The sequence below is a fragment of the Bos indicus x Bos taurus genome, chromosome 12, assembly GCF_003369695.1.
Source record: "Bos indicus x Bos taurus breed Angus x Brahman F1 hybrid chromosome 12, Bos_hybrid_MaternalHap_v2.0, whole genome shotgun sequence".
In the NCBI taxonomy this organism is placed as follows: domain Eukaryota; kingdom Metazoa; phylum Chordata; class Mammalia; order Artiodactyla; family Bovidae; genus Bos; species Bos indicus x Bos taurus.
The window spans coordinates 24,382,101-24,408,688 of NC_040087.1; the positions used below are offsets into that span (position 1 = coordinate 24,382,101).

Here is a 26,588-nt window from a genome sequence, read left to right on the forward strand (position 1 = left end):
AGATGACTGATCCCACCGTCGTGATTATCTGGTATGTAATCAAAACCTTCTGAATCTATGCCCTGACCAGTAATGCTGAAGAAGCTGAAGTTGAATGGTTCTATGAAGACCTACAAGACCTTCTAGAACTAAAACTCAAAAAAGATGTCCTTTTCATTATAGGGAACTGGGATGTAAAAGTAGGAAGTCAAGAGATACCTGGAGTAACAGGCAAATTTGGCCTTGGAGTACAGAATGAAGCAGGGCAAAGGCCAATAGAGTTTTGCCAAGAGAACGCACTGGTCATAGCAAACGCCCTCTTCCAGAAACACAAGAGAAGACTCTACACATGGACATCAGCACATGGTCAATACCAAAATCAGATTGATTATATTCTTTGTGGCCATAGATGGAGAAGCTCTATACAGTCAGCAAAAACAAGACTGGGAGTTGACTGTGGCTCAGATCATGAACTGAACCTTGTGCACACCAGGACCCAGGCGATAGGAGCAGTGACCCCACAAGAGACTGACCCAGACTTGCCCATGAGTGTCCAGGAGTCTCCCGCAGAGGCGTGGGTTGGTGTGGCCTGCTGCAGGGTTGGGGGCACTGAGTATAGCATGTGTGCATGGGACCTTTTGAAGGAGGTTGCCATTATCTTCATTATGTCCACCATAGTTTGGCCTGAGGTCAAGTAACAGGGAGGGAACACAGCCCTGCCCATCGATAGAAAACTGGATTACAGATTTACTGAACATGGCCCCGCCCATCAGAACAAGACTCAGTTTCCCCTTTAATCAGTCTCTCCCATCAGGAAGCTTCCATAAGCCTCTTATCCTTCTTAAACAGAGGTCAGACAAACTGACCACATCACAGAAAACTGACCAATCTGATCACATGAACCAAAGCCTTGTCTAACTCAATGAAACTATGAACCATGCCATGTAGGGACACCCAAGGTGAATGAGTCATGGTGGAGAGTTCTGACAAAGTGTGGTCCACTGGAGAAGGGAATGGCAAATCAGTTCAGTATTCTTGCCTTGAGAACCCCATGAACAGTATGAAAAGGCAAAAAGACAGGACACTGAAAGATGAACTCCCAAGGATAGGTGCCCAATATGCTACTGGAGATCAGTGGAGAAATAACTCCGGAAAGAATGAAGAGACGAAGCCAAAGCAAAAACACCACCCAGTTGTGGACGTGACTGGTGATGGAGGTAAAGTCCAATGCTGTAAAGAGCAATATTGAATAGGAACCTGGAATATTAGGTCCATGAATCAAGGCAAATTGGAAGTGGTCAAACAGGAGATGGCAAGAGTGAACATCAACATTTTAGGAGTCAGCAAACTAAAACGGACTGGAATGGGTGAATTTAACTCAGATGACCATTATATCTATTACTGTGGGCAAGAATCCCTTAGAAAAAATGCAGTAGCCATCATAGTCAACAAAAGAGTCCAAAGTGCAGTACTTGGATGTGTTAGGTAGGTAGAATAGGGAAAAGGAGTTCAAAATGGCAGTGGCTAAAAGACAAGGAAGGTCAAAGGAAGGTCCGAGGACCAGAGTGAAGACTTCAGGCAGAACAAACAGGACTCCTGGCTAAGCCCAATTTGCATAGGGCAGGCCCAGGTGGAGGAAAACATATAAAAGGAGGAGCCAAAGCGCTTTCTCATGGACTCTCTCTCTCCTGAGTGCCTGCGCGCACTCTCTCTCTCTCTCTCTCTCTCTCTCACTCTCTCTCTCCCTCCCCTGCACGCTCCTCCACTCTCTTCTCTTCGAGTCTTGGATTCTCCTGCTATCTTCTAACTAAAATGGAGCTGTAATACTGATTTGCCTAAGAGCTGTAGCACGGTTTGTCCAAGACCTGAGAGCTGTGATGCGCCAAGGGCTTTAATGTCCGTTGCTCCAAATTTTTGTTGTGATGAGACAAAGAACTGAGGAACATACACTTGCGTGACAGATGCAATCTCAAAAACGACAGAATGCTCTCTGTTCGTTTCCAAGGCAAACCATTCAAGACCACAATGAGACCACAATTTCATACCCACGAGGCTGGTTATGCATGTGTGCTCAGTGGTGTCCAAGTCTTTGCAACTGTATAGACTACAGCCAGCCAGGCTCTTCTGTTCATGGGAATTTCCAGGCAATACTGGAGTTGGTTGCCATTTCCTCCTCCAGCGACCTTCCTGACCCAGGGATCCAACAACCCAAGTCTCTTGCATGTCCTGCATTGGCAGGCAGAGTCTTTACCACTGAGCCACCTGGGAAGACCCAAGGATGGCTTTCAAAAACAAAACAAGACAAAACTATTGGTGAGGATGTGGAGAAATTGAAACTGTCATACATTGCTATCAGTATGTAAAACACCTCTGCCACTGTGGAAAACAGTTTATTGATTCTGCAAATATTTAAGCATGGAATTACCACATGACCCAGCAGTTCCATTCCTGATTATTGACAAGGAGTGTTTCCTTGACTTTAGTCAGGGTCCTCTAAGCTCTCTCAGCCTCTACTTTAGTATTGGTCTTGTGGGACCTGCATCAACTAGTTGTCATAAGAATCAAGTCAGGTCGGTTTAGAGAGAACCCTTACCAGGATAACTTATCATCCTCAACCTGGTCTGCCTTCAATTAAGAAACCTGTTAAAATGGTTTGGCCAGAATTTAGCCCTTATATATAGTGTTTCATTTTAGGAAATTTCCACCCGCTGGCTATAGGGCCTCACTTGTTTATGATGTTTTTAACTGACTCCAGTTCTATACTAAGGTCTCTTTTCTCTATTGCAATAATTCCTAAGTAAAATCTGCTTTGTTTTTATTCGCTGATTGAATTACTGTCAGATTCTGGTTTTCTTCAACAGTATATACCCCAAAGCATTGAAAACAGGGTTTAAACAAATACTTCCACACACATATTCATAGCAGCAGTATTCACAATAGCTCAAAGGTGCAAATAACCCAAATGTCCATCGCTGGATGGATGGGTAAATTGTGGTTGCTGCTGCTGCTGCTAAGTCGCTTCAGTCATGTCCGACTCTGTGCAACCCCAGAGACGGCAGCCCGCCAGGCTCCCCCGTCCCTGGGATTCTCCAGGCAAGAACACTGGAGTGGGTTGCCATTTCCTTCTCCAATGCATGAAAGTGAAAAGTGAAAGGGAAGTCACTCAGTCGTGTCTGACTCTTAGCGACCCCATGGACTGCAGCCTTCCAGGCTCCTCTGTCCATGGGATTTTCCAGGCAAGAGTACTGGAGTGGGGTGCTATTGCCTTCTCTGTAAATTGTGGTATATACATACAAATAAGATGGAGTATTAGCCATAAAAAATAATGAAATACTGATATTTGCTATAAGGTGGATGAACCTGGAAATCACCTTTATGTGAAAGCAGACAGCACAAAATGATCATATAAATCCATTTATGTGAAATACTCAGATTAGGTAAACCCTTATGAAAAGGCAAAATGATAGGATACTGAAAGAGGAACTACCCAGGTCAGTAGGGGCCCAATATGCTACTGGAGATCCGTGGAGAAATAACTCCAGAAAGAATGAAGGGATGGAGCCAAATCAAAAACAATACCCAGTTGTGGATGTGACTGGTGATAGAATCAAGGTCCAATGCTGTAAAGAGCAATATTGCATAGGAACCTGGAATGTCAGGTCCATGAATCAAGGCAAACTGGAAGTGGTCAAACAGCAGATGGCAAGAGTGAATGTCGACATTCTAGGAATCAGTGAACTAAAATGGACCGGAATGGGTGAATTTAACTCAGATGACCATTATATCTACTACTGCGGGCAGGAATCCCTCAAAAGAAATGGAGTAGCCATCATGGTCAACAAAAGAGTCCGAAATGCAGTACTTGGATGCAATCTCAAAAACAACAGAATGATCTCTATTCGTTTCCAAGGCAAAGCATTCAATATCACAGTAATCCAAGTCTATGCCCCAACCAGTAATGCTGAAGAAGCTGAAGTTGAACGGTTCTACGAAGACCTACAAGACTTTTTAGAACTAATACCCCAAAAAGATGTCCTTTTCATTATAGGGGACTGGAATGCAAAAGTAGGAAGTCAAGAAACACCTGGAGTAACAGGCAAATTTGGCCTTGGAATACAGAATGAAGCAGGGCAAAGACTAATAGAGTTTTGCCAAGAAAATGCACTGGTCATAGAAAACATCCTCTTCCAACAACACAAGAGAAGACTCTACACAGGGGCATCACCAGATGGTCAACACAGAAATCAGATTGATTATATTCTTTGTGGCCATAGATGGAGAAGCTCTATACAGTCAGCAAAAACAAGACCAGGAGCTGACTATGGCTCAGACCATGAACTCCTTATTGCCAAATTCAGACTGAAATTGAAGAAAGTAGGGAAAACCACTAGACCATTCAGGTATGACCTAAATCAAATCCCTTATGATTACACAATGGAAGTGAGAAATAGATTTAAGGGACTAGATCTGATAGAGTGCCTGATGAACTAGGGACAGAGGTTTGTGGCATTGTACAGGAGACAGGGATCAAGACCATCCCCATGGAAAAGAAATGCAAAAAAGCAAAATGGCTGTCTGGGGAGGCCTTACAAATAGCTGTGAAAAGAAGAGAAGCGAAAAGCTGCACTCAAGACGCCAGCAAATTAGGAAAACTCAGCAGTGGCCACAGGACTGGAAAAGGTCAGTTTTCACTCCAATCCCAAAGAAAGGCAATGCCAAAGAACGTTCAAACCACGGCACAATTGCACTCATCTCACACACAAGTAAATTAATGCTCAAAATTCTCCAAACCAAGCTTCAGCAATACGTGAACTGTGAACTTCCTGATGTTCAAGCTGGTTTTAGAAAAGGCAGAGGAACCAGAGATCAAATTGCCAACATCCGCTGGATCATGCAAAAAGCAAGAGAGTTCCAGAAAAACATCTATTTCTGCCTTATTGACTATGCCAAAGCCTTTGACTGTGTGGATCACAATAAACTGTGGAAATTTCGGAAAGAGATGGGAATACCAGGGAATACCAGGTGGAATACCAGATGGAATATCAGGGAATACCAGGTGGAATACCAGGGAATATCTGCCTCTTGAGAAACCTGTGTGCAGGTCAGGAAGCAACAGTTAGAACTGGACATGGAACAACAGACTGGTTCCGAATAGGAAAAGGAGTACATCAAGGCTGTATATTGTCGCCCTGCTTATTTAACTTCTATGCAGAGTACATCATGAGAAACGCTGGGCTGGAAGAAGCACAAGCTGGAATCAAGATTGCCGGGAGAAATACCAATAACCTCAGATATACAGATGACACCACCCTTATGGCAGAAAGTGAAGAGGAACTAAAGAGCCTCTTGATGAGAGTGAAAGAGGAGAGTGAAAAAGTCAGCTTAAAGCTCAACATTCAGAAAACAAACATCATGGCATCTGGTCCATCACTTCATGGGAAATAGATGGGGAAACAGCGTCAGACTGTATTTTTTGGGGCTCCAAAATCACTGCAGATGGTGACTGCAGCCATGAAATTAAAAGACACTTACTCCTTGGAAGAAAAGTTATGACCAACCTAGATAGCATATTCAAAAGCAGAGACATTACTTTGCCAACAAAGGTTCGTCTAGTCAAGGCTATGGTTTTTCCAGTGGTCATGTATGTATGTGAGAGTTGGACTGTGAAGAAAGCTGAGCACTTAAGAATTGATGGTTTTGAACTGTGGTGTTGGAGAAGACTCTGAGAGTCCCTTTGACTGCAAGGAGATCCAACCAGTCCATTCTGAAGGAGATCAGCCCTGGGATTTCTTTGGAAGGAATGATGCTAAAGCTGAAACTCCAGTACTTTGGCCACCTCATGTGAAGAGTTGACTCATTGGAAAAGACTCTGATGCTGGAAGGGATTGGGGGCAGGAGGAGAAGGGGACGACAGAGGATGAGATGGCTGGATGGCATCACTGACTCGATGGACGTGAGTCTGAGTGAACTCCGGGAGTTGGTGATGGACAGGGAGACCTGGTGTGCTGCGATTCATGGGGTCGCAAAGAGTCGGAGACGACTGAGCGACTTCACTTTTTTTAGAGTCTGAAAGCTCTTAGGTTCCAGGAGTGAGAAGAATAGAATGTAATTATTAACAGGAATGAAGAAAATGGTTTGCAACTAGACATTGTTAGTGGTTTCACAACATTGCGATTATACTACATGCACCGAATTGTGTATTTAAAGATGTTTCATTTTACGTTTTTTGAGTTTCAATAATGTATTTTTTTAAAGCTTATAACCCAACAGCTGAAGTTGTTCAAAAGTGAAGAATTACAATCAGACACTGCAATATGCGCTGGTTATTCCGCTTCTGAAGGTTTAGAACTCTTCAGTGAGGTGTTTTGTTTTTTAACATTGCATTCATTGGCACTTGACTGGTACACCATCATAGACTGCAAGGCCGGCACCAGTATAGGCAGAAATGGTGTCGTTCCCTAGCATGAGAATGGACAGAGCAACAAGGAAAGTTCGTTACAAGCTTCTTTCACTGTAGTACTTCAACCGGGCTTCCTACCTCACAAATAGTCAACAGGCTACCTCGCCTTTTAAGGACCTGGACGCCGGGTCGGCGAAGGCGCTCGTGGACCTCGCCCTGTCACCGGGCTCGAGTCACTACGGGGCTCGCGGGGGCGGACCCAGGCGGGAGCATCCCGGCGTCGAGCCCGCTGGCCGCGGCCCAGTCTTCCCACCTCCACCACTTCCGCCCGCGGCCAGCCGCCCGCACCGCCCAGCGCGCCAGTCGGAAGTGTGGGCGCCGGAACAGGCGGTCGGCGGGGCTGCGGCGCCGCGCGGGCCAGAGCGGGGGCGGGGCGTGCGGGGACAGCGCGCAGCAGCCAGCACGGGGCCGACGTCTGTGCGTCGCGTTCTGGCCGAGCGGAGGGCGAGGTCAAGAGTTGGCCGTCTGCACAGGTGGGCCGCGGCGGGAGGGCAGGGGCGCGCCCGCGGCGGGCCGGGTAGGCGCGCGAGACTCGGGGCGGGGTCAGAGGGGAACGAACGGCTTCCTGAGTGGCTTTTCGCCGCTTCCGGGGCCTGGCGCCCGCGCGAGGAAGACGGTGTTCTTGGAGACGCGGCGGGCCGGGCCGAGCCGAGCCGAGCCAGCATCCCCCTCGGCGGTCGCCTTCGTCTCCTCTCGTGTTTTTCATTTTAGTGTTGACGTTTGGTTTGCAGCTACAGGTATTTCCAGAAATTCGCTAGAATTTGGCGTAGCGCTTTTTGTGGGGAGGGTGGCGGGGCGGGGGCGGGGTTTTTGGTGTCCATATTGAATAAGGCTGTCAGCTGGGCTGTGGAATTGGGGCGTTTTTCAGGTAAAGTCCAAGTTGTTAACAAAGCTCGAGCAGTTACAGGAGACTCAGGTCCATCAGGGAAGTCAGTGGGATTGATGGCGGTATTTAGAATTGGATTGATGACCGATCCTCGCCGTGGTTCCTGGGAGTTCAGAAATAAACTTGGCGAAGAGCCACCCCTGGAAGCCATCTCCGATAACCACCACCGGAGAGGGGCAGCGCGTATCGTAAATAGTCTCTGTTAGGACTCGGGATAGAAAGTGATTAGCGCGGTTTTCCGAGTTAGATTGAGTACAGTGAAAAATGGTTGATAACCATGATGTAAAAATAGATCAAAATTAAGACAAAGTATTAACTTGAGCAGAATCAAGTCCTTATTTTAAATGCTTTTAAAAATTCAAAAACGAGTGCTGGGTTGAGTGGTCTGAAGGTTGTTAAGATTTAATAATAAAAATCTGAAGATTAAAAAGAGGAGTCTGAATTCCGGTCTAGTTGTGTGATCCTGAGAAAATCACTAGTTCTGAGAGCCTTATTCTGTAAAATGGCTACGATAATAATTACAGTGGTATTCTCACCGTTCTAGTAGATTCTGTATTACGGTCAGAATGTTTGGATTTGTAAGTGGTTATGGGGTTTTGTAGTACTTAAATATTTAAAGTCACTAAGCCCTCCTGTCCTCCATCCCCCACAGTTTAGTGACAAGAGATCTGATTTTAAAGTCATCACATTTTGCCTGTACCTAGTGTATCTTCATCTTTAGATTCAGTGGTCAGAAAAATTTCACCTTAAGTTCATGTTAAATCTCGCATGAACTTTTGTAGAATAGGATTAACGTCTTATTCATTTGTGAAATGTTTATTCCTGGAACCTGTACGGTGCTTGTCATTTTTGGTGGGTTTGTGAATTTTTTCCTGTCTTCTACCTTCTTTTTCAAGACTGACCTGGCAAAACTTAAGCTTTGGGTTCACCGAAAACAAACCAAAACAATTTTACATGGAAAATGCTGTTTTCTGTTGCTTAAAGGTGTGCTCAGTTCTGTATAGACACACGGGGTGATTACAAGGAGTTAGGTAAAGAATTAGATTACAAATAATCTTGATTTAGCATCACTTTCAGAGCAAACAGCATCTCTGTGAGAGGCAGAGAAGATCTAGCAGTAGACTTCAACATTGGCAGCGCTTTTGAATTGCTTAGGGAGAGTCAAAAATGCTGACCGCTGGGCCCTAATCCAGACCAATTAATGAGAATTTCTGGAGGAGCGTGGGTATCCCACCTGTTAACAGTTTCCAGGGATACTGTGTTGTGCAGCCAGGATGAGAGTTTGTGTATTAGAGGAATGAGGTTCTTCTAGAGTGTGTCTTGTTTGCTTGGAGGGGACAAGCTGGAAGGACTGGAGCTACATTGGACAGTGTAGCCTGAGGCATTTGGGAGAATGTTAAAGAGGACTTTTACCTGCAGGTGTGATGAAATGTTTTGATTTGTAAAATGAACTGTGCAGTGACCAAGGCCAAAGGGCAGGCTGTTAAAATCCTGAGTAACAGCAGTGACTGTGAAGAAAGAAGAAATTAAACAAACGTTCTCTCCTGGATGTTAAATATTTTTAACAAATTGAGTAATGATTTTAACTTGCAAACTTTTTTTTGCTCTACCTAGTTAAAACTGTGTTTTCCAGAATGAGTGAATAGACTGTCAAATGTGAATTTGTGACTGGTTATTTTTAAAGTGTCATACAAATATACATACTTCAGTTTTCCTTGTTAATTACTAAGTAATCTCATATGTTGATTTATGTTAATTTAGGGGTTTTGTCATTTTTGTTTTTCAGTACTCTTAAGATTGATTTCTAAAGATATGGTTTTCATCCAGCTTCATCAACGCACATAAATTTTCTCCTTTTTGGACTCCTGTTTTATATCACAATGGTGAGCTACAAATCAGTATGTTAATATTCTTAGAATATTCTCTTCCTTCAAAAAATATCAGTATGAAACAAATAATCCTGATAGCTACCCTAGTTACTCTAACTGGGAAATTACTTAGCAATTGCATGCAAAATCTTAAAATATGAAGCTCATCTCTCAATTCAGTATTATAATCATATCCAGGTTACACAGATAATCTATCTGTCCTTATTCTTGTGAAGTAGTAAAAAGAAAAAATTTCTTGCATAGAATTTTCCAGGCAAAAATAATGGAGTGGGTAGTCATTCCCTTCTCCAGGGGATCTTAACCAACCCACAGATCGAATCCTGGTCTCCTGCATTGCAGGCAGATTCTTTACCATCTGAGCCACCAGGGAAGTCCTCTATTTACCATAGTCCAAATCACTGGCAAGAACCTTGGGTATAAGTATAAATAGTTTTGGGGGTACAGGTTTCTCATGTTTTGAAGTTCTTGTTAGTACAGATTTTTTAAAAAAATTAACAAGAAGTATAACCTGCTTACTGCAATTAACATTTAAACAGCATTAGGATTAGCCTTCTAATGGCACATTTCTGCTTACCACTTACAGTCACTAAACATATGTAGGGCTGGGCGTTTAACTTTAAACGTTAAAAAATTAAAAACGGAAGAAAAAGATCACTTTCTAATGTTATAAACAGCATTTGACAGAGAATAAATGAGCACTGACTACCCTGTTGAATAAACTTCAGAAAACATGTGTCTTCTCTTGTTGGGATCTTGCCTGTGTACCCTCGCCTTTTTAGAGAAAAGTGGAGCTATCACAGTGGGGTTCTTACCTTATATTTTGCTTTCATATTGTCTTAAGTATTTGAATGCAGTAGTGAATAAATGATAACTGGCATTTACATATGCAGGTATATCTCACTAGACCTTTTACAGTTTTGATATCAGAAGATTAAATATTTGAGAAGAGTGGCTGTTTGAAATGGTCTTGGAATATACATTTGATTGTGTTTTATACTTTTTTGATAAGTTATAAACTTACTCTATAAGGTTTTATAGCCAAAATAAAAGAACCTTGTGTTTTTGTGAAGAGTATATATTGGAAAATAGTTTATGCTCAAGAATCTAGTTTTGAGTTCTTGGGGAACAGTTTCACTGAATTCTGCCCATGAGATTTTTTAAGTAAATTGTTATAAATTTAACAATGTTTTGAAGTAATGGCATATTTCAGACTTTCTTTTACCTACTCCATTTAGATGCTTGGTAATGTACAGGTTCTATTGCTCTTCTAAAAGGCTGGTGGTTTTTGTAATATTAATTCTCCATCCTTATAACTAGGATGACAGGGTCACTTCAACCTTCATGATTTCTGAAATCTGGCAATATATAGTCTTACTCCTGCCCTCTTGGGATTTTGATGGGTACTAGGAGTTTTTACTCCATGGAACTTGGTAGATTGAATTGTTGGAGAGTCCAAAATAACAGAAAAATATGAAAATTCTTTGCCTCTCAGTGAAATTAAAAGTGATTGTCATTGTGAATGAAAAATGGTTTATCTCTGTGTGATACCCAAACCACAAAACTAGAAAGAAATTATTGGTGGTATATTGGCTTAAGTTTTTTTTAATCTAGTATTTTTTATTCTTGGGTATCATTACAAAAGAATACTGTACAAATAAAGAAGACAGAGTTTACCCTTATTAATCTCTCTTGCCTTATAAGACAGGTCTCTGAGAAATCAAAGAAGGATGGGGATCTACTAGTAGATCTCAAACTACATGTAATAATAATACTGTATTTTCATCAGTTCTAAGGTGCATCTGCTTTTGCTTTTACATTTTAATTACTGAATTGATAATGTAACTATGATACAGTTAGTGACATCTTAAACTTATTATTGGCAGCATACTCTTCTTCCCTAATGTTAAATAATAATTCAGGCATGTAACTGATGGTATCTTAAATTCATTAAAAATCGGTAAAGGTAGCCATCATTTATTCTGTTTCTTCTAGGCACTGGCCTAGTTTCTGTTCATAATGTTAAGAATGTCTAAGTTGATATTAGGCACCAACATAATAGCCCCCTCAGTTTTTAGGATTCCTAGCAGCTTAAGGGATTTCAGTTTTTGCTTCACTTTAATTGCATACCTGATGGCCAGTGTATTTTCCTAAATGATGCTCTTAAAATGCTGAAGTTTATAAAATGGTAATAGTTGCCATATCAAACCTTCAGCCCTGTATCAGCTGTACAAGCATGACCAGAGAAAATCATTGTAACATTTCTTAACTAATTTGTAGTCAGAATCAGGTGTCTGAGATAACCATATTTTTTCCTGTAATATGTCTTGAGCATGCAGTGGGGTGGGTGGAGGAGAGAAAGAAAGGAAAATGTTAGACCTATTTTAAAAAATAAAACACTTAATTAGAAAATGTTATATGATATTGTTATTTTTGTGTGAAAATAACTAATATAATAAAATACACCATTTACTTTTTACAGCAACAAGCTTTAGAACTAGCTTTGGATCGTGCAGAGGTGAGGCATGACTAAGTTACATATTGAAATAGTGTTGTCTTTAATTGACAAAACTCAGTTTCAAGAGATTTTTGTATGTGACTGTCCAGGGCATACATTAATATTAGGATGAGTATACTGTCTGTAAATATATATATAAGGATACCAGATGATGTTTGAATCATCTATTACTTGGAATGCTCAGATAGTAATGCTGTGGAGTAAAAACTGAACAGTATTGTGAGTTAAATGTTTGAACAAGGACATAGAGTTTCTGAAACTCTGTTTTCTGTTTTAACAAATTTTCTATTTGCTTAATTAAAGGGGAAATAGCTCAAATATGTAGAGTCTTTGTAATTGGGTATGCTATATATATTCTGAACAACTATAAAACATTGAAAATATTATTGACTGTGAAATCACAGTGGTGAAATGGTATGATTTTGCTTATAACATGCAAGTAAATATTGAGCTAAATTTTACTGCAGTTTAAATTTCACTTGTTTATTACACATATTTAGAAGTTTAGTAGGTTTCCCTAAAAGGTATGATTTAATATGCATGCAAGACTTGAATGACTGAATAGTCTTTAGCCTTACACATGATTTAAATATACTTAATGCAGTTGTTCATGCACTAAGCAAAAGGCCAGCTGTTTTCTTAAACTTTTCTTTTTTAGTATGTCATTGAAAGTGCCCGGCAGAGACCTCCTAAAAGGAAATACCTATCTAGTGGAAGGTATGAATACTTAATTGATGGTAACTTAGATATGCTGAAATGTGATGATAGCCACCATTTATTTCTTACTAGACACTGAGCTAGAAATGTTGTATCATGGGTACTTTGCATATACAGTTGACCCGTAAACAGTGTGGGTTTGAACTGTGCAGGTCCATTTATTTGCAGATGTTTTACAGTAAACACTACTGTACTTCATGGTAGAATCTGTGGATGCAGAGGAACCACAGATGCAGAGGGCCAGCTATAAGTTACCTGAGGATTAACCTCCATGTTGTACAGGGGTCAGCTGTATTAGTAATTTCTAAACTGATGTAGCAGCAGCAGCCATGTCCAGCCTCTTTTCACCACCCAGTTTTTGGGAAATTGTGGGGGGAATGACAGGAAGATTCAAAATGTTTATTTTATGATTATTATATTCACAATACTTTGTATGTTGTTTTTATTTTATTTTAGAAAATCTATATTTCAAAAACTTTATGACTTATATATTGAAGAATGTGAAAAAGAGCCTGAGGTTAAGGTAAGTATAATTTTTTTATATTATTATGGCTTTTGAAATATAGTGGAAGAAGGGAAGTTTGAAAGAATTAGATTTGAAGCAGGTAACGGTTTGTATTTTTGTTAGTGAACAAATATAGTACTTTCTAACCAGACTACCTGATTCTGCAGCTAAACCAGAGCTCTGGCTAATCTGGTACCAGGCAGATAGCCTACTTGGGTAGGAGAGGTGAGCAAACTCAACATGTTTGCTGAGTAGCAGACTGTCTCATTGGGAAGTTAGAAGAAGCAAAACCACCATGTATATTGTCTTTTGCTTCTTTTTCTTCCTGAGAAGTTATCTGTAGACCAAAGATCAGGAGAAAAGTAACCTATCTCCTCATGGTAATTTGCACTGGAAAGTTAAAACTATTGCAGGACATGTAGGAAATTTAGATAGACAATAATAAAAGGTGAATTTGGTCACAAAAATTAGTTCATGGCCAAATTAAATTTATTTTTATTGAGCATGAACATATGGGCAGTAGAAATATAATAGAAATTGATTTCTTGAAATTTTTTGGACCCTTGAGTTATAAGGGCCTTAAAGGCTCTAGTGAGCTTCTGTTGTGTGTCTTTAATTTAAAAATGAATACCTCTTAGGCAAAAAATTAGTGGAATTCTAACAGTATCTGTTTTAAAATATTTAGGAAAAACATGGTTGTGAAACCATGAGTTTTATGGCATGTTTTCCATACATTTTATTGGGGAATAATTGACCTACAATAATTTGTGTATGTTTGAAGTATGTAACACATTTTGTAAGTTTTGACATGCATTGTTTTAAAAAATATTGAGTAAATTTGAAGATCTAACTGGCCTTATTAAACGACTCATGAATTGGACAGCATCTCATCAGACAGAGATACTCTGAGGAGTTAACACAACATGGAAGAGGTATATTGTTAAGGAGGGCAGGACAAGGAAAGAAAGTCTGAGTTCACTGGAGGAAAGTAAAACTTGAGGAGATGCTGGCTTTTCGTTGGCTAAGCTACAGGTGTTTTCCATTGGCTGGGCTGCAGTCCTTTCCCACTCACTGAGCTTATTGCTGGGCAAGAAGAAAGTCTTCCCCTAGTTGGGGAAGGAAAATAGTTGCATTTCCTGTTTAGGAGTGCAAGGTAATTCTCTTCCTGGTGGGATCAGTAATTGATGTCTTCCCGGGGGGTAATGGATGATGAGTGGTGGAGCAGGAGAGTTCCCTCTGCAGGCCTTCCCCACTCGAGTTTTAATTGAGGTTTCCTTTTATTAATTTTCACATTATACACCCATCAGTTATCACCACAGTCTGTATGATGAGCATACATAGAACTAAGGTAGGAGAGATACATAAAAGATTCCAGATTGGTGTTGACAGCCACTGTCCACCAGCCAGATCTGGCTCACGGCATGTTTTTGTAAATGAACTTTTACTGGAATCCAGCAACACCCCTTGTTTTATGTCTTGTCAATGGCTGATTCTGAGATAATAGCATAGTTGAATAGTTGCAACACAGACCTTATGGCCCACAGGCTAAAGTGCTATGTGGTCCTTTAAGAATAAAGATATTTTCCAGCTTTGCATCACAGTGGTTAAAAGTTGCTTTGCTTTGCTTTTTAAATATTTATTTATTATTTTCAAAATACAGTTTTTTGTTTCTATGTTGACTATAGGTTAAGAATTCATAATTTTTGCATATGACTATATATATACATGTTGAAAATAAGGTACTGTAAACAGGCTTGTATTTTGAGGTCATGAAAAATATTCTATTAACTGATAACTTTTCACAAATAAGATTTGATGAAAGAAATTATTATAAGTGGGTTTCACTTTAAATTGTATGAGTTTCTAAAGAATGGATTTTGATGTATATATGTTTCCTGATAGTTTTCTGTTTTTTGGTTTTGTTTTTAGCAAAGTGGTTTCTAGGAAGCTGTTCAATTCAATTTACAGAAAATTACTTAAATCACTTTCATCCTCTTAACTAGTTGCATATCTTTGAATTTAACATTTCAGCTAATTAGAGCTGTTGAGCTTATTTGGATCTAATTTAGGCCATAAAATGTTTAAGAAATGTGCTCTGTAACAGTACAACCAAAGAGAATGCCTCATATTATTTATGCACATTTAAACTTAATAGAAACTAACTATACATTATAGCCTCTTTGAAAAAAAATTACATTTAATGGTTTTCCTTTCTAAATATTTTTAATATTTGCTACTTGTGTACTCAGGTACATATATTTGTATTTAGGTGGTTTTATTTTATGGATCACTTTTTCTTGGTGATATTCATTTGCATAAAACAGTAATAGATCAACATTAATTTTATATAGATGTGGAAGGAGCATCAAAGATTAACTAACTCAGGTCTAGTTTCGTTAAGTGATTGCATTATTTGAAATTATGCTGGATTATTTTCATGAGCTCTGCCTCTTTCTAAAGCAGAAATTAAGAAGAAATGTGAACTTATTAGAGAAGCTTGTTATGCAAGAGACATTGTCATGTTTAGTGGTCAACCTATACCCAGGAAATGAGGGATATTCTCTGATGCTCAGGGGAAAAAATGGATCAGGTAAGACCCTCCAGAGGGCAGCAGCCACGAAACTGCATCTGCTGGGCAGGATGTGTTGTCTTTTAGAAAGAGCCTTCACCCTGCTGAATGATCTGTCCTTTACATCAGTGATGCCTTGACAACAGAAAACTTTGATTTCAAATTTTCTTCTTTATGATGTTTTGTTACAATATGAGAAGTTAACTCTCCTGTGATTAGCCTTGCTGAATTTGAGAAATATTCTAATTGAGAAAGGTCTTTGAAATTAAATCATAAAAGATGTAATTTTAAAATGTGTCAATTTCCTTTCATTCTGTTGCTGTTAATGTATTTAAGATGGTGTAAGGTGTTTTAATCTGTTTTTCTTCTATGCTTTGAATATATTTTGAGTGTGAAACTTTCAAAGTTAAGCAGACTCACTACCTTTTGAATAGTCTTCAACATCTTATTCTGATTAATGTGAATGTCAGAATAGAATTCTAAAGTATTAACACTCTGAGATTTCACCAAAGAGGCCTTTAAATTTTGATTTGGTGATGATACTATAAGTTCTGTAAGGAACTTACCCAGTTAAAGATTTTTAAGGATTTTTTTTCTTGTATTGGTCGTTAATTGTAAACTGTAACACCAAGAGAAGTTTGGCTTGTAAGTAGTCATTTTTCGAAGCTATACCAGATTATCAGTCTGACTTCCAGATTAGCTTAAGGGAGTTTTAGTTAACGGTTGGAATTTTATCACACTCTGATTATTGAACTGCTGGCTGGGATTTGTTTTGTGATTGTTGTGCCAGATGTTTTCCATAGGATGTTAGGTATTTTTCTCTCTTCCAGTCTAAAACTGTTTATATACAGTTTATCAAGATTTTTATGAGGTGATTTATTTTTTAGATAAGTGAAGGACTTCAGCAGAGCTTTTAGTTTTATTCTCTTTATTTTTATGAAAAGTTACTTAAATTATTGCCTAAGCTTTTTGGTGAGCCTGATCACTTTCAGAAACTTTTATGTTTAAAAATTAAGATTCTGAGACCATTCGACTGCCTTATGAAGAAGGAGAATTGCTTGAATACTTGGATGCAGAAGAATTACCTCCAATTTTGGTTGATCTCCTAGAAAAATCTCAGGTACAAAATTTTTCTCCATAAAATGTCCTTAGATTTGCCAAATACATGTTGTTTTGTGATAAAGAATATTTCGTTTTATTCTCATTAGTTCTTGGAAAGGGAAGTGAGACCTAATATATATATGCCTGTATGAAAATTGATATATTGTGGGATATTTATCCTTTAGGCTATATACTGAAATGTATAGATGTAGTTGATTAAGCTTCCAAAACAAAAACAGAAAACAACAACAAAGTTCCCTGCTTAGAGTTCTCCAGTGTCCTCTCACGGTACAAAACCCCTGTGTTTGTATTTGTCTTCACCTCCTGGTTCTCATCCCCACTCACTACACTCCAGCCACCCATTCCATTTTTATAGATTAAAACACACCAAGCTTATTCCTATCTTATTGATCTGCTCTTCTATCTGGCCCTTTGTTGTGATTCAAGTCTCAGCTGAAAATTACTCAATCAGAGAGTTCTACCTGAGCACACAGTCTGAGTTAGTCACTCCCTGTTTTATTTCCTCTGTAGCATTAGTCTCTCAAGTTACCTCATTTTTGTTTACATGTTTATTGCCTGTCTTTCCACACTGAGAGCAAGTTACCTCACCACTTTATCTGTGAAACTTCTTGGATATTTGGATAGTGCGTAACAGGTCACATTGTAGTAGCTCAGTAAATATTGGTTAAAAAGCACGAGCAGAAAAATGACTGATAACATGGAAGTCACAGTACTCACTCGAGTTCTAAATGGTGAAAAAAAAAAAAAACACAAAAGACCAAAGCAACTGTAGCAAGTGATAATTTGCAAGACTTGAGTGATACAGTTCCTTACCTTTGGACTTAGAACTAGAAAATAATATCATTAGCAGGAGATTATTATTTGAATTAATGTTAGCTTTCTTCCTGTTATTAGTGAAACCTGTCTCCTGGAAGTTTTAGCAGAGCAGATATAGCAGTTGTATCTGTAAGCTGCAATTCTGGCATGGTTTATTAACAAATTTATAACAGTGACAGTGTTAGCAGAGTACAACAGTGACCCAGTGAGTGTCAAGAACAGCAGTTCCAGTGATCTGTAACATTAATAGTAAATAAATGCCAAATGTCATTCTGTAACTAGGAAACAGTGTTAAACTGCTTCCTGAGTCACAGTGATGAACATAAAACAGTTCTCTTTTCAAAGAGTTTATGTGATGGTTAGTTCACCAAGGAATTTTGAGTATGTAAATGGTCAGAAATTCCATTGCATGGGAATGCTAAGAACCTGAAACACTCAATATAAACCTACGTACTTAGGTTTACTTAAATATTTTCACTCAAAACAGGTTAATATTTTTCATTGTGGATGCGTCATAGCAGAAATACGTGACTATAGGCAGTCCAGTAACATGAAATCTCCTGGTTACCAAAGTAGGCACATTCTGTTACGTCCAACAATGCAGGTAAGGAATGTTTAATTCAGAAATATTTCAGATTTCATTTTGAGTTTTACCTATTCAATGTTCTCATGTGTTCTCATGCCTATATATTAATATTTTTTAATCATTATTTCTTTTAGACTTTAATCTGTGATGTACATTCAATAACAAGTGATAACCATAAGTGGACCCAGGTTAGTTGTTGTGTTGTTTTTTTAATCCCAAACAGGTAATATATAGGATGAAGCAATGCTTACTAAGTTAAGCAAAAGATATTTCCTGCTCATAATTTGATTTATGAGTAAAGTATCTGGTTCATTATGAGCTCTACAAAGATGCGTTAATCCTGCAAGAAATTAAACCAATTCAGTTCCAGTTGCTCTAGGACATGGTAAACTAGGGTGAGGTTGACCTAATCTACCCAGTGTGAAACTTCGTTTTTTTATCCTCTCTCAAGTAGAATCAGAAAAGGCAGTGGCACCCCACTCCACTACTTTTGCCTGGAAAATCCCATGGACGGAGGAGCCTGGTAGGCTGCAGTCCATGGGGTCGCTAAGAGTCGGACACGACTGAGTGACTTCACTTTGACTTTTCACTTTCCTGCATTGGAGAAGGAAATGGCAACCCACTCCAGTGTTCTTGCCTGGAGAATCCCAGGGACGGGGGAGCCTGGTGGGCTGCCGTCTATGGGGTCACACAGAATTGGACATGACTGAAGCGACTTAGCAGCAAGTAGAATGTTTTGTTTGCACAGTGGATACAAATACATGCTGATACTCTGTCATCTTGGGTTCTAAAGCACACCTAACCTGTGTTTTTGCTGTCTGCACTGGGTAGAGCCCTAGGGACTGACCTCTTACTCAAGAGAATAGCCAGTTAGTCCTCCAGTGCTGATTCAGTGAGGTGCCCATTCACAAGGGTGTTCACTTATTTCTGTATTACTATAAAAAGGAATAGTTACTAAAGAAAATGTCAGTAGTGAAATTTATTGTAGCTGTGAAATAGGATTATAAAATAAGATTCAGTTCATCAGTAACTGTTAAGCATTGTGTTGTAGTTTGGGCTGTAATCTTTTCATTTATAAGGTTAAAAGCTCTTAAAGGAATGTTCAAACAAAATTGTTGGTCATGTGGAGGTTCCAAGGGTATTGATTTCTAACTCTGACAATTGGTAAATAAAGTGAGAGGCTATATCCTTTATTGTACCTTTTCAAGGAAAATTCTTCAGAAAAATATCATTTTCATTTGAAAATGTCATCAACCTGAAAATATTAATGAGTCTAGACAGCTGTATTTCTTAGATGTGAAAAACCTATAGTCTAAACAAAGACTCTCTGACATCTAGGACAGCGCCTCACATATTATAGGTGCTTAGTAAATATATGTTGGGCTAACAGGCATTCTTACAGCTTGCCCACTTTGTCCAAATTGCTGAAATTCCATTAGTGATGTCATGCTGTTCAGTTTGTAAAGTTTACACCCTGAAGTTGGTACTATTCCTTGGCAGAAATACTCCCAGGAATATTTCTAGATTAAGTGATATATATGATTTGAAAATCTTAAATCTTAAAGCTAGTATTGGTATTTACTCTTACCCATTTCAGGAAGACAAACTTTTGCTTGAGAGCCAATTGATTCTGGCTACAGCGGAACCACTGTGTCTTGATCCTTCCATTGCTGTAACCTGCACTGCAAACAGACTGCTCTATAACAGGCAGAAGATGAACACGCGCCCGATGAAACGGTAATCACCTTTGTGGAAGGATAAACCAAAAGAGAGCTAGAGAGAGAGCTCTGAATATTGACATTTATGGTATCTTTTCCCTCTACAGAGTAAAAGTGTAAGAATTAGGGGTTTTTTAATACTCTGCTTTATTTTGAAATGATGTGCTCTGTGCATTCTTTTGAAGAACAAACTCCCTATAAATTTGGACTCTTTGATTGACGATGATGGCTACTCCATTGCTTTTGAGGGATTCCTGCCCGCAGTAGTAGATATAATGGTCATCTGAGTTAAATTCACCCATTCCAGTCCATTTTAGTTCGCTGATTCCTAGAATGTCGACATTCACTCTTGGCATCTTGTTTGACCACTTCCAGTTTGCCTTGATTCATGGACCTGACATTCCAGGTTCCTATGCAGTATTGCTCTTTACCGCATCGGACCTTGCTTCTATCACCAGTCACATCCACAGCTGGGTATTCTTTTTGCTTTGACTCCATCCCTTCATTCTTTCTAGAGTTATTTCTCCACTAATCTCCAGTAGTATATTGGGCACCTACTGACCTGGGGAGTTCCTCTTTCAGTATCCTATCATTTTGCCTTTTCCTACTGTTCATGGGGTTCTCAAGGCAAGAACACTGAAGTGGGTTGCCATTCCCTTCTCCAGTGGACCACGTTCTTTTGGATGCAATCTCAAAAATGACAGAATGATCTCTGTTCGTTGCCAAGGCAAACCATTCAATATCACAGTAATCCAAGCCTATGCCCCAACCAGTAATGCTGAAGAAGCTGAGACCTACAAGACCTTTTAGAACTAACACCCAAAAAAGATGTTCTTTTCATTATAGGGGACTGGAATGCAAAAGTAGGAAGTCAAGAAACACCTGGAGTAACAGGCAAATTTGGCCTTGGAATACAGAATGAAGCAGGGCAAAGACTAATAGAGTTTTGCCAAGAAAATGCATGGTCATATCAAACACCCTCTTCCAACAACACAAGAGAAGACTCTACACATGGACATCACCAGATGGTCAACACCAAAATCAGATTGATTATATTCTTTGCAGCCAAAGATGGAGAAATTCTATACAGTCAACAAAAACAAGACCAGGAGCTGACTGTGGCTCAGATCATGAACTCCTTATTGCCAAATTCAGACTGAAATTGAAGAAAGTAGGGAAAACCACTAGACCATTCAGGTATGACCTAAATCAAATTCCTTATGATTATACAGTGGAAGTGAGAAATAGATTTAAGGGCCTAGATCTGATAGATAGAGTGCCTGATGAACTAGGGACAGAGGTTCGTGACATTGTACAGGAGACAGGGATCAAGACCATCCCCATGGAAAAGAAATGCAAAACAGCAAAATGGCTGTCTGGGGAGGCCTTACAAATAGCTGTGAAAAGAAGAGAAGCAAAAAGCAAAGGAGAAAAGGAAACATAAGCATCTGAATGCAGAGTTCCAAAGAATAGCAAGAAGAGATAAGAAAGCCTTCTTCAGTGATCAAGGCAAAGAAATAGAGGAAAACAACAGAATGGGAAAGACTAGAGATCTCTTCAAGAAAATTAGAGATACCAAGGGAACATTTCATGCAAAGATGGGCTCGATAAAGGACAGAAACGGTATGGACCTAACAGAAGCAGAAGATATTAAGAAGAGATGGCAAAAATACACAGAAGAACTGTACAGAAAAGATCTTCACGACCCATATAATCACGATGGTGTGACCACTCATAGAGCCAGACATCCTGGAATGTGAAGTCAAGTGGGCCTTAGAAAGCATCACTACGAACAAAGCTAGTGGAGGTGATGGAATTCCAGTTGAGCTATTTCAAATCCTCAAAGATGATGCTGTGAAAGTGCTACTCTCAATATGCCAGCAAATTTGGAAAACTCAGCAGTGGCCACAGGACTGGAAAAAGTCAGTTTTCATTCCGGTCCCAAAGAAAGGCAATGTCAAAGAATGCTCAAACTACCACACAATTGCACTAATCTCACACGCTAGTAAAGTAACGCTCAAAATTCTCCAAGCCAGGCTTCAGCAATATGTGAACCATGAACTTCCTAATGTTCAAGGTGGTTTTAGAAAAGGCAGAGGAACCAGAGATCAAATTGCCAACATCTGCTGGATCATAGAAAAAGCAAGAGAGTTCCAGAAAAACATCTATTTCTGCTTTATTGACTATGCCAAAGCCTTTGACTGTGTGGATCACAAAAAACTGAAAAATTCTGAAAGAGATGGGAATACCAGACCACCTGATCTGCATCTTGAGAAATTTGTATGCAGGTCAGGAAGCAACAGTTAGAACTGGACGTGGAACAACAGACTGGTTCCAAATAGGAAAAGGAGTACGTCCAGGCTGTATATTGTCACCCTGCTTATTTAACTTCTATGCAGAGTACATCATGAGAAACGCTGGGCTGGAAGAAACACAAGCTGGAATCAAGATTGCCGGGAGAAATATCAATAACCTCAGATATGCAGATGACACCACCCTTATGGCAGAAAGTGAAGAGGAACTAAAAAGCCTCTTGATGAAAGTGGAGAGTGAAAAAGTTGGCTTAAAGCTCAACATTCAGAAAACGAAGATCATGGCATCCGGTCCCATCACTTCATGGGAAATAGATGGGGAAACAGTGGAAAAGTGTCAGGCTGTATTTTTTTGGGCTCCAAAATCACTGCAGATGGTGACTGCAACCATGAAATTAAAAGACATTTACTCCTTGGAAGGAAAGTTAGGACCAACCTAGATAGCATATTCAAAAGCAGAGACATTACTTTGCCAACAAAGGTCCGTCTAGTCAAGGCTATGGCTTTTCCTGTGGTCATGTATGGATGTGAGAGTTGGACTGTGAAGAAGGCTGAGCGCTGAAGAATTGATGCTTTTGAACTGTGGTGTTGGGGAAGACTCCTGAGAGTCCCTTGGACTGCAAGGAGATCCAGCCAGTCCATTCTGAAGGAGATCAGCCCTGGGATTTCTTTGGAAGGAATGATGCTAAAGCTCAAACTCCAGTACTTTGGCCACCTCATGCAAAGAGTTGACTCATTGGAAAAGACTGTGATGCTGGGAGGGATTGGGGGCAGGAGGAGAAGGGGACGACAGAGGATGAGATGGCTGGATGGCATCACTGACTAGATGGACGTGAGTCTAGGTGCACTCCAGGAGTTGGTGATGGACAGGGAGGCCTGGCATGCTGCGATTCATGGGGTCTCAAATAATTGGACACAACTGAGTGACTGAACTGAACTGAACCTATAAATTTAGAGTCTGTTCACCAAAAAGAAATTCTGAGCAGAGACGAGTATAAGAATAAAGAATAATTTATCCCTTCCTAATACCAGTGTAATTTTTGTTAATGTTACCTTTAAAAAAATCAATTTGTAATTTCTTTTACAGATCTGGGGAAAAGCGATAATAGTTTTAGAAGTCAGTTTATAACTAAATGCCCCTTTATAACATGGTAACTTGTCTTTGAATATTTTAGCCCTCTCAATAAAGTAAAAGAATACATATTAATTTAGATTGCAGTTATAGTTGGCTCATCATGAAGTTCTCTTTGACTATTTCCATTGTCCACTTTGGATCTTCAAGTTTGAAGGGGCTGAAATAACCTACCCATTTTCTAAATTCTCTGTTTTACTGTTGAAGTAATATATGCTGAGGAAAAGGTGCAGCTTTGGAAATAGTGAAATAAGTCCATAGAGAATCCGTCAGCAGTCCCATAAAGTGCCCTAGAACCTCTTTCCACATCTCTCCACACCCACCGCCAGTACCTTAGACCAAACCACTGTCATCTTCATCTTGACTTCTGTGATAAACGCCTTCCTACCTGGTCTGACTGCTTCACCTTTGCTCCCTTTTGGTCTGTTTACCACGCAGGCAAACCAAAGTAATGTTTTAAAAACCTCAAAGCAGATCATGCCACCACTTGCTTAAATTCCTCTACAACCATCCCATTGTACTTTATGTTATCATTCATCTGCAAGGAAGGCCCTTGCCTTGCTCTTTGACCTCATTTCCTGCTGGTGCTCTAGTCCCACCTATGTTTTTCCTTTTTGAAACAAGCCAGCTTTGTTCCTGCCTCAGAAACTTTTAAAATTCTCTGCTTCAAATACTCACTCCCTTATCCCTCCACAGGTGGTTTCTTCTTGTCATGTCTTGGCTCACACATTTTCTTCAGAGTCCTTCCTGCCCTCCCCTAGTGTTGCCCTCCGTATCACTTACTCCTCCCAGGACCCTGCTTTTCACTCGTACTCTGCTGTTATCTGGAGTGATCTGACCTGTTCCTTTGTGAATGTATATGTGTCTTCTCTTCTTGACTGTCAGCTCCATGGGAGCAGGAATTGTGTTCGTCGTGTTCATTTTTATTTCACCAGTGCCTGGAACATTGCTTGGCAAGTGACAGTGTTCTACAAATATTTGTGATTTAATTACACATTTTTTAAACCGTATTTATTCTGAGTTTCTTTTATTAGCTTGGTGTATCAATAATTCTAATCTCTTAATATTTCAGATGTTTCAAGAGATATTCCAGGTCCTCTCTGAATCGGCAACAGGATCTGTCTCATTGTCCACCTCCTCCTCAGCTAAAATTACTTGATTTCTTACAAAAAAGAAAGGAAAGAAAAGCAGGTCAGCATTATGACCTCAAAATTTCTAAAGCAGGAAATGTAAGTATGTGTTTTTAAATGAAGCTTATTATACCAAATGCCTTATTGTGCATTTTAAGTATATTTATTTATACTGTTTTTAATTTTTTTAGTGTGTAGATATGTGGAAACGGAGTCCCTGTAATTTGGCTGTACCTTCTGAGGTGGATGTAAGTCAGTTCATGAATTGCACTTATTTTCATATGTAAGATTCCTAAATCTCACTAATAGTATCTTATACTTTGGGAAAATGAAGATTCTTATTACCGCTACTTTTCTCTTTTAATTTTATTGAATGAAAGATTCTTTATGTAGTGCTTTATAGTTTTCGAAATTTTATCACACATGATTTTATATAATCCCATAATAACCCCCTTTTTTTCCCCTAGTTTTAACCACTAGTTCATTCTCCATGTTTGTGCAAAAACACTTCTTAAGTCAACTGTGCATTTTCAGAAGCTGGTCTTTCATATTATTTGTCTAAGTTATGTAACTCCTTAATATAAATTTGTTTTAGAGCAGGAAAAATAAGCAAGGTATTTCCAAATGTGTAAAAAAATGGTACATATTACATAATATGCATAAAATGCCTCTGATTTTTTTTTCATAATATTTTGTCATAATTTCCTGATAATACTTCTCATTGGTTAAATTTAAAAATTAACAATACTGGAGCAGTGGCCAAGGTTCTCATCCTTGAGTAGTAGTCTTTGCTGGTCTATAATGTACATGAACTATAAATGAGCAAAGAAAGAGATCTTTTGATAGGAGGTCCCGTATTTCTTTTATTTTCCTATTTCTCCTGTTTTTATTATTCGTTAAACTCTGTAGAAGTGGTTAGTTATTTTAACAGATGTTTGCTCTGTGCATACTTCCTTGGCTAGCACATGTGTAGATCTTATTATCTGTAATTTAAAAAAAATTTTCAAAAGCACAAAGCCAGAAGCATTAGAAGTAGACTATATACAACTCAAGAAAGTAAGCCACATTATCTTTCAGTGTGTATCTATCTATACACCCCTCAAGGAACATGGCCTGAGAAGAGATGTTTGGTGCAAATACCAAAGGGAGGAATTGACTTCAGAGGGCGATCTGGGTATATATAAAGCAGCGCTTCCCAAACCTTTATGTACATAAGAATCATGTGGGTTGCTTCTTAAAATGCAGATTCCAATTCGGCAAGTCTGGGCTAGGGCCTGGTCTCTTGCAGTACTTGACAGGCTTTTAGGTTGCATGGTACTGGGCTCTGCAGACCTTGCTTTGAATAGAAAAGCCCTAATACAAAGTTTCTCAGTCTGACTGATCAGTTGAAACATCTAGGATACCAGTTAAGGCCCCACTTCAGTCCAACTTACTGAGTCAGGTCTCCAGGGGAGGGACATGGGAATCTGAATTTTTACCAGATGCGCAAGTGAGTCTATTACTCTTAAAAATCGTGGTTACCAGAAAGAAGAGAACTTTCAGTTCATGGAGTCTGATAGAAAATACATGGAAAATATGGTTTGAGTTTGACGAGAAAATGGAGATTTACAAAAATTTTACCAATTTTAATATAATTTCCGTAGTCTCTTTCTAGTTTTGTCCACACTGTTACGTGACAATTCCAGTAAAGACCCAGCCAAAAGAAAAGATCCTGGTCCTGCTCACCTCTCTGACATCCCAGTTTTCCTAAAAGACAAATATGATACCTACTTATGGAGTAAAAGGAAGAGGCATTTGTGTTTATTACATTTGTTTAATGGCAAAAGAGATCCTAATTTTGTTTTATTGTAAAACCAGTTGGTCTAGTTAAATATACATCAGGAGAATTTGAAACTACTTAAGCATAAATAGTTGATGTTATTAGTGATTCAAGAATTCTTGTGCTAAAGAGCATATTGTATTAAGTTACTTAGGTTTTTGTCTATTGTCATAATACTGGTTTCATTATATCTGATGTCTCTTGATTTGGTTGCTTAGGTGGAAAAATATGCCAAAGTAGAAAAATCTATCAAATCTGATGACTCACAACCAACAGTCTGGCCAGCCCATGTAAGTAACCATTGCAGGCTCCGTTTCTTTTGATGTTGTTTCTAATCTGGGATCTGAATTTATTACTTTGGGATCTCCTTCTGTTTTTAAAGAATGGCAGGCGGATTCTTTGTCACTGAGTCACCAGGAAGGCCCTTTTAGAC

At 39.2% G+C, this 26,588-nt stretch overlaps 1 protein-coding gene across 12 annotated transcripts in view; it reads left to right on the forward strand.

Moving 5' to 3' along the window:
• The first annotated feature begins 6,803 nt into the window (after positions 1 to 6,803).
• SUPT20H (SPT20 homolog, SAGA complex component) overlaps positions 6,804 to 26,588 on the forward strand; it is a 39,469-nt gene continuing 19,684 nt past the window's right edge. For 3 of the 12 annotated variants that reach the window (XM_027557384.1, XM_027557380.1, XM_027557381.1), the window contains exons 1-13: positions 7,020 to 7,176; positions 9,112 to 9,208; positions 11,694 to 11,729; positions 12,388 to 12,446; positions 12,903 to 12,969; positions 15,412 to 15,541; positions 16,537 to 16,640; positions 17,946 to 18,062; positions 18,179 to 18,232; positions 19,642 to 19,781; positions 24,279 to 24,435; positions 24,528 to 24,584; positions 26,374 to 26,445. In XM_027557384.1, coding sequence (XP_027413185.1) covers positions 9,206 to 9,208; positions 11,694 to 11,729; positions 12,388 to 12,446; positions 12,903 to 12,969; positions 15,412 to 15,541; positions 16,537 to 16,640; positions 17,946 to 18,062; positions 18,179 to 18,232; positions 19,642 to 19,781; positions 24,279 to 24,435; positions 24,528 to 24,584; positions 26,374 to 26,445 — 996 coding nt within the window. In that variant the 5' untranslated portion in view covers positions 7,020 to 7,176; positions 9,112 to 9,205. Of the gene's footprint in view, positions 6,913 to 7,019; positions 7,177 to 7,284; positions 7,308 to 9,111; positions 9,209 to 11,693; positions 11,730 to 12,387; positions 12,447 to 12,902; positions 12,970 to 15,411; positions 15,542 to 16,536; positions 16,641 to 17,945; positions 18,063 to 18,178; positions 18,233 to 19,641; positions 19,782 to 24,278; positions 24,436 to 24,527; positions 24,585 to 26,373; positions 26,446 to 26,588 lie in introns of those variants that run through there. The other 9 variants (XM_027557376.1, XM_027557382.1, XM_027557387.1 and 6 more) reach the window with 5 other exon arrangements.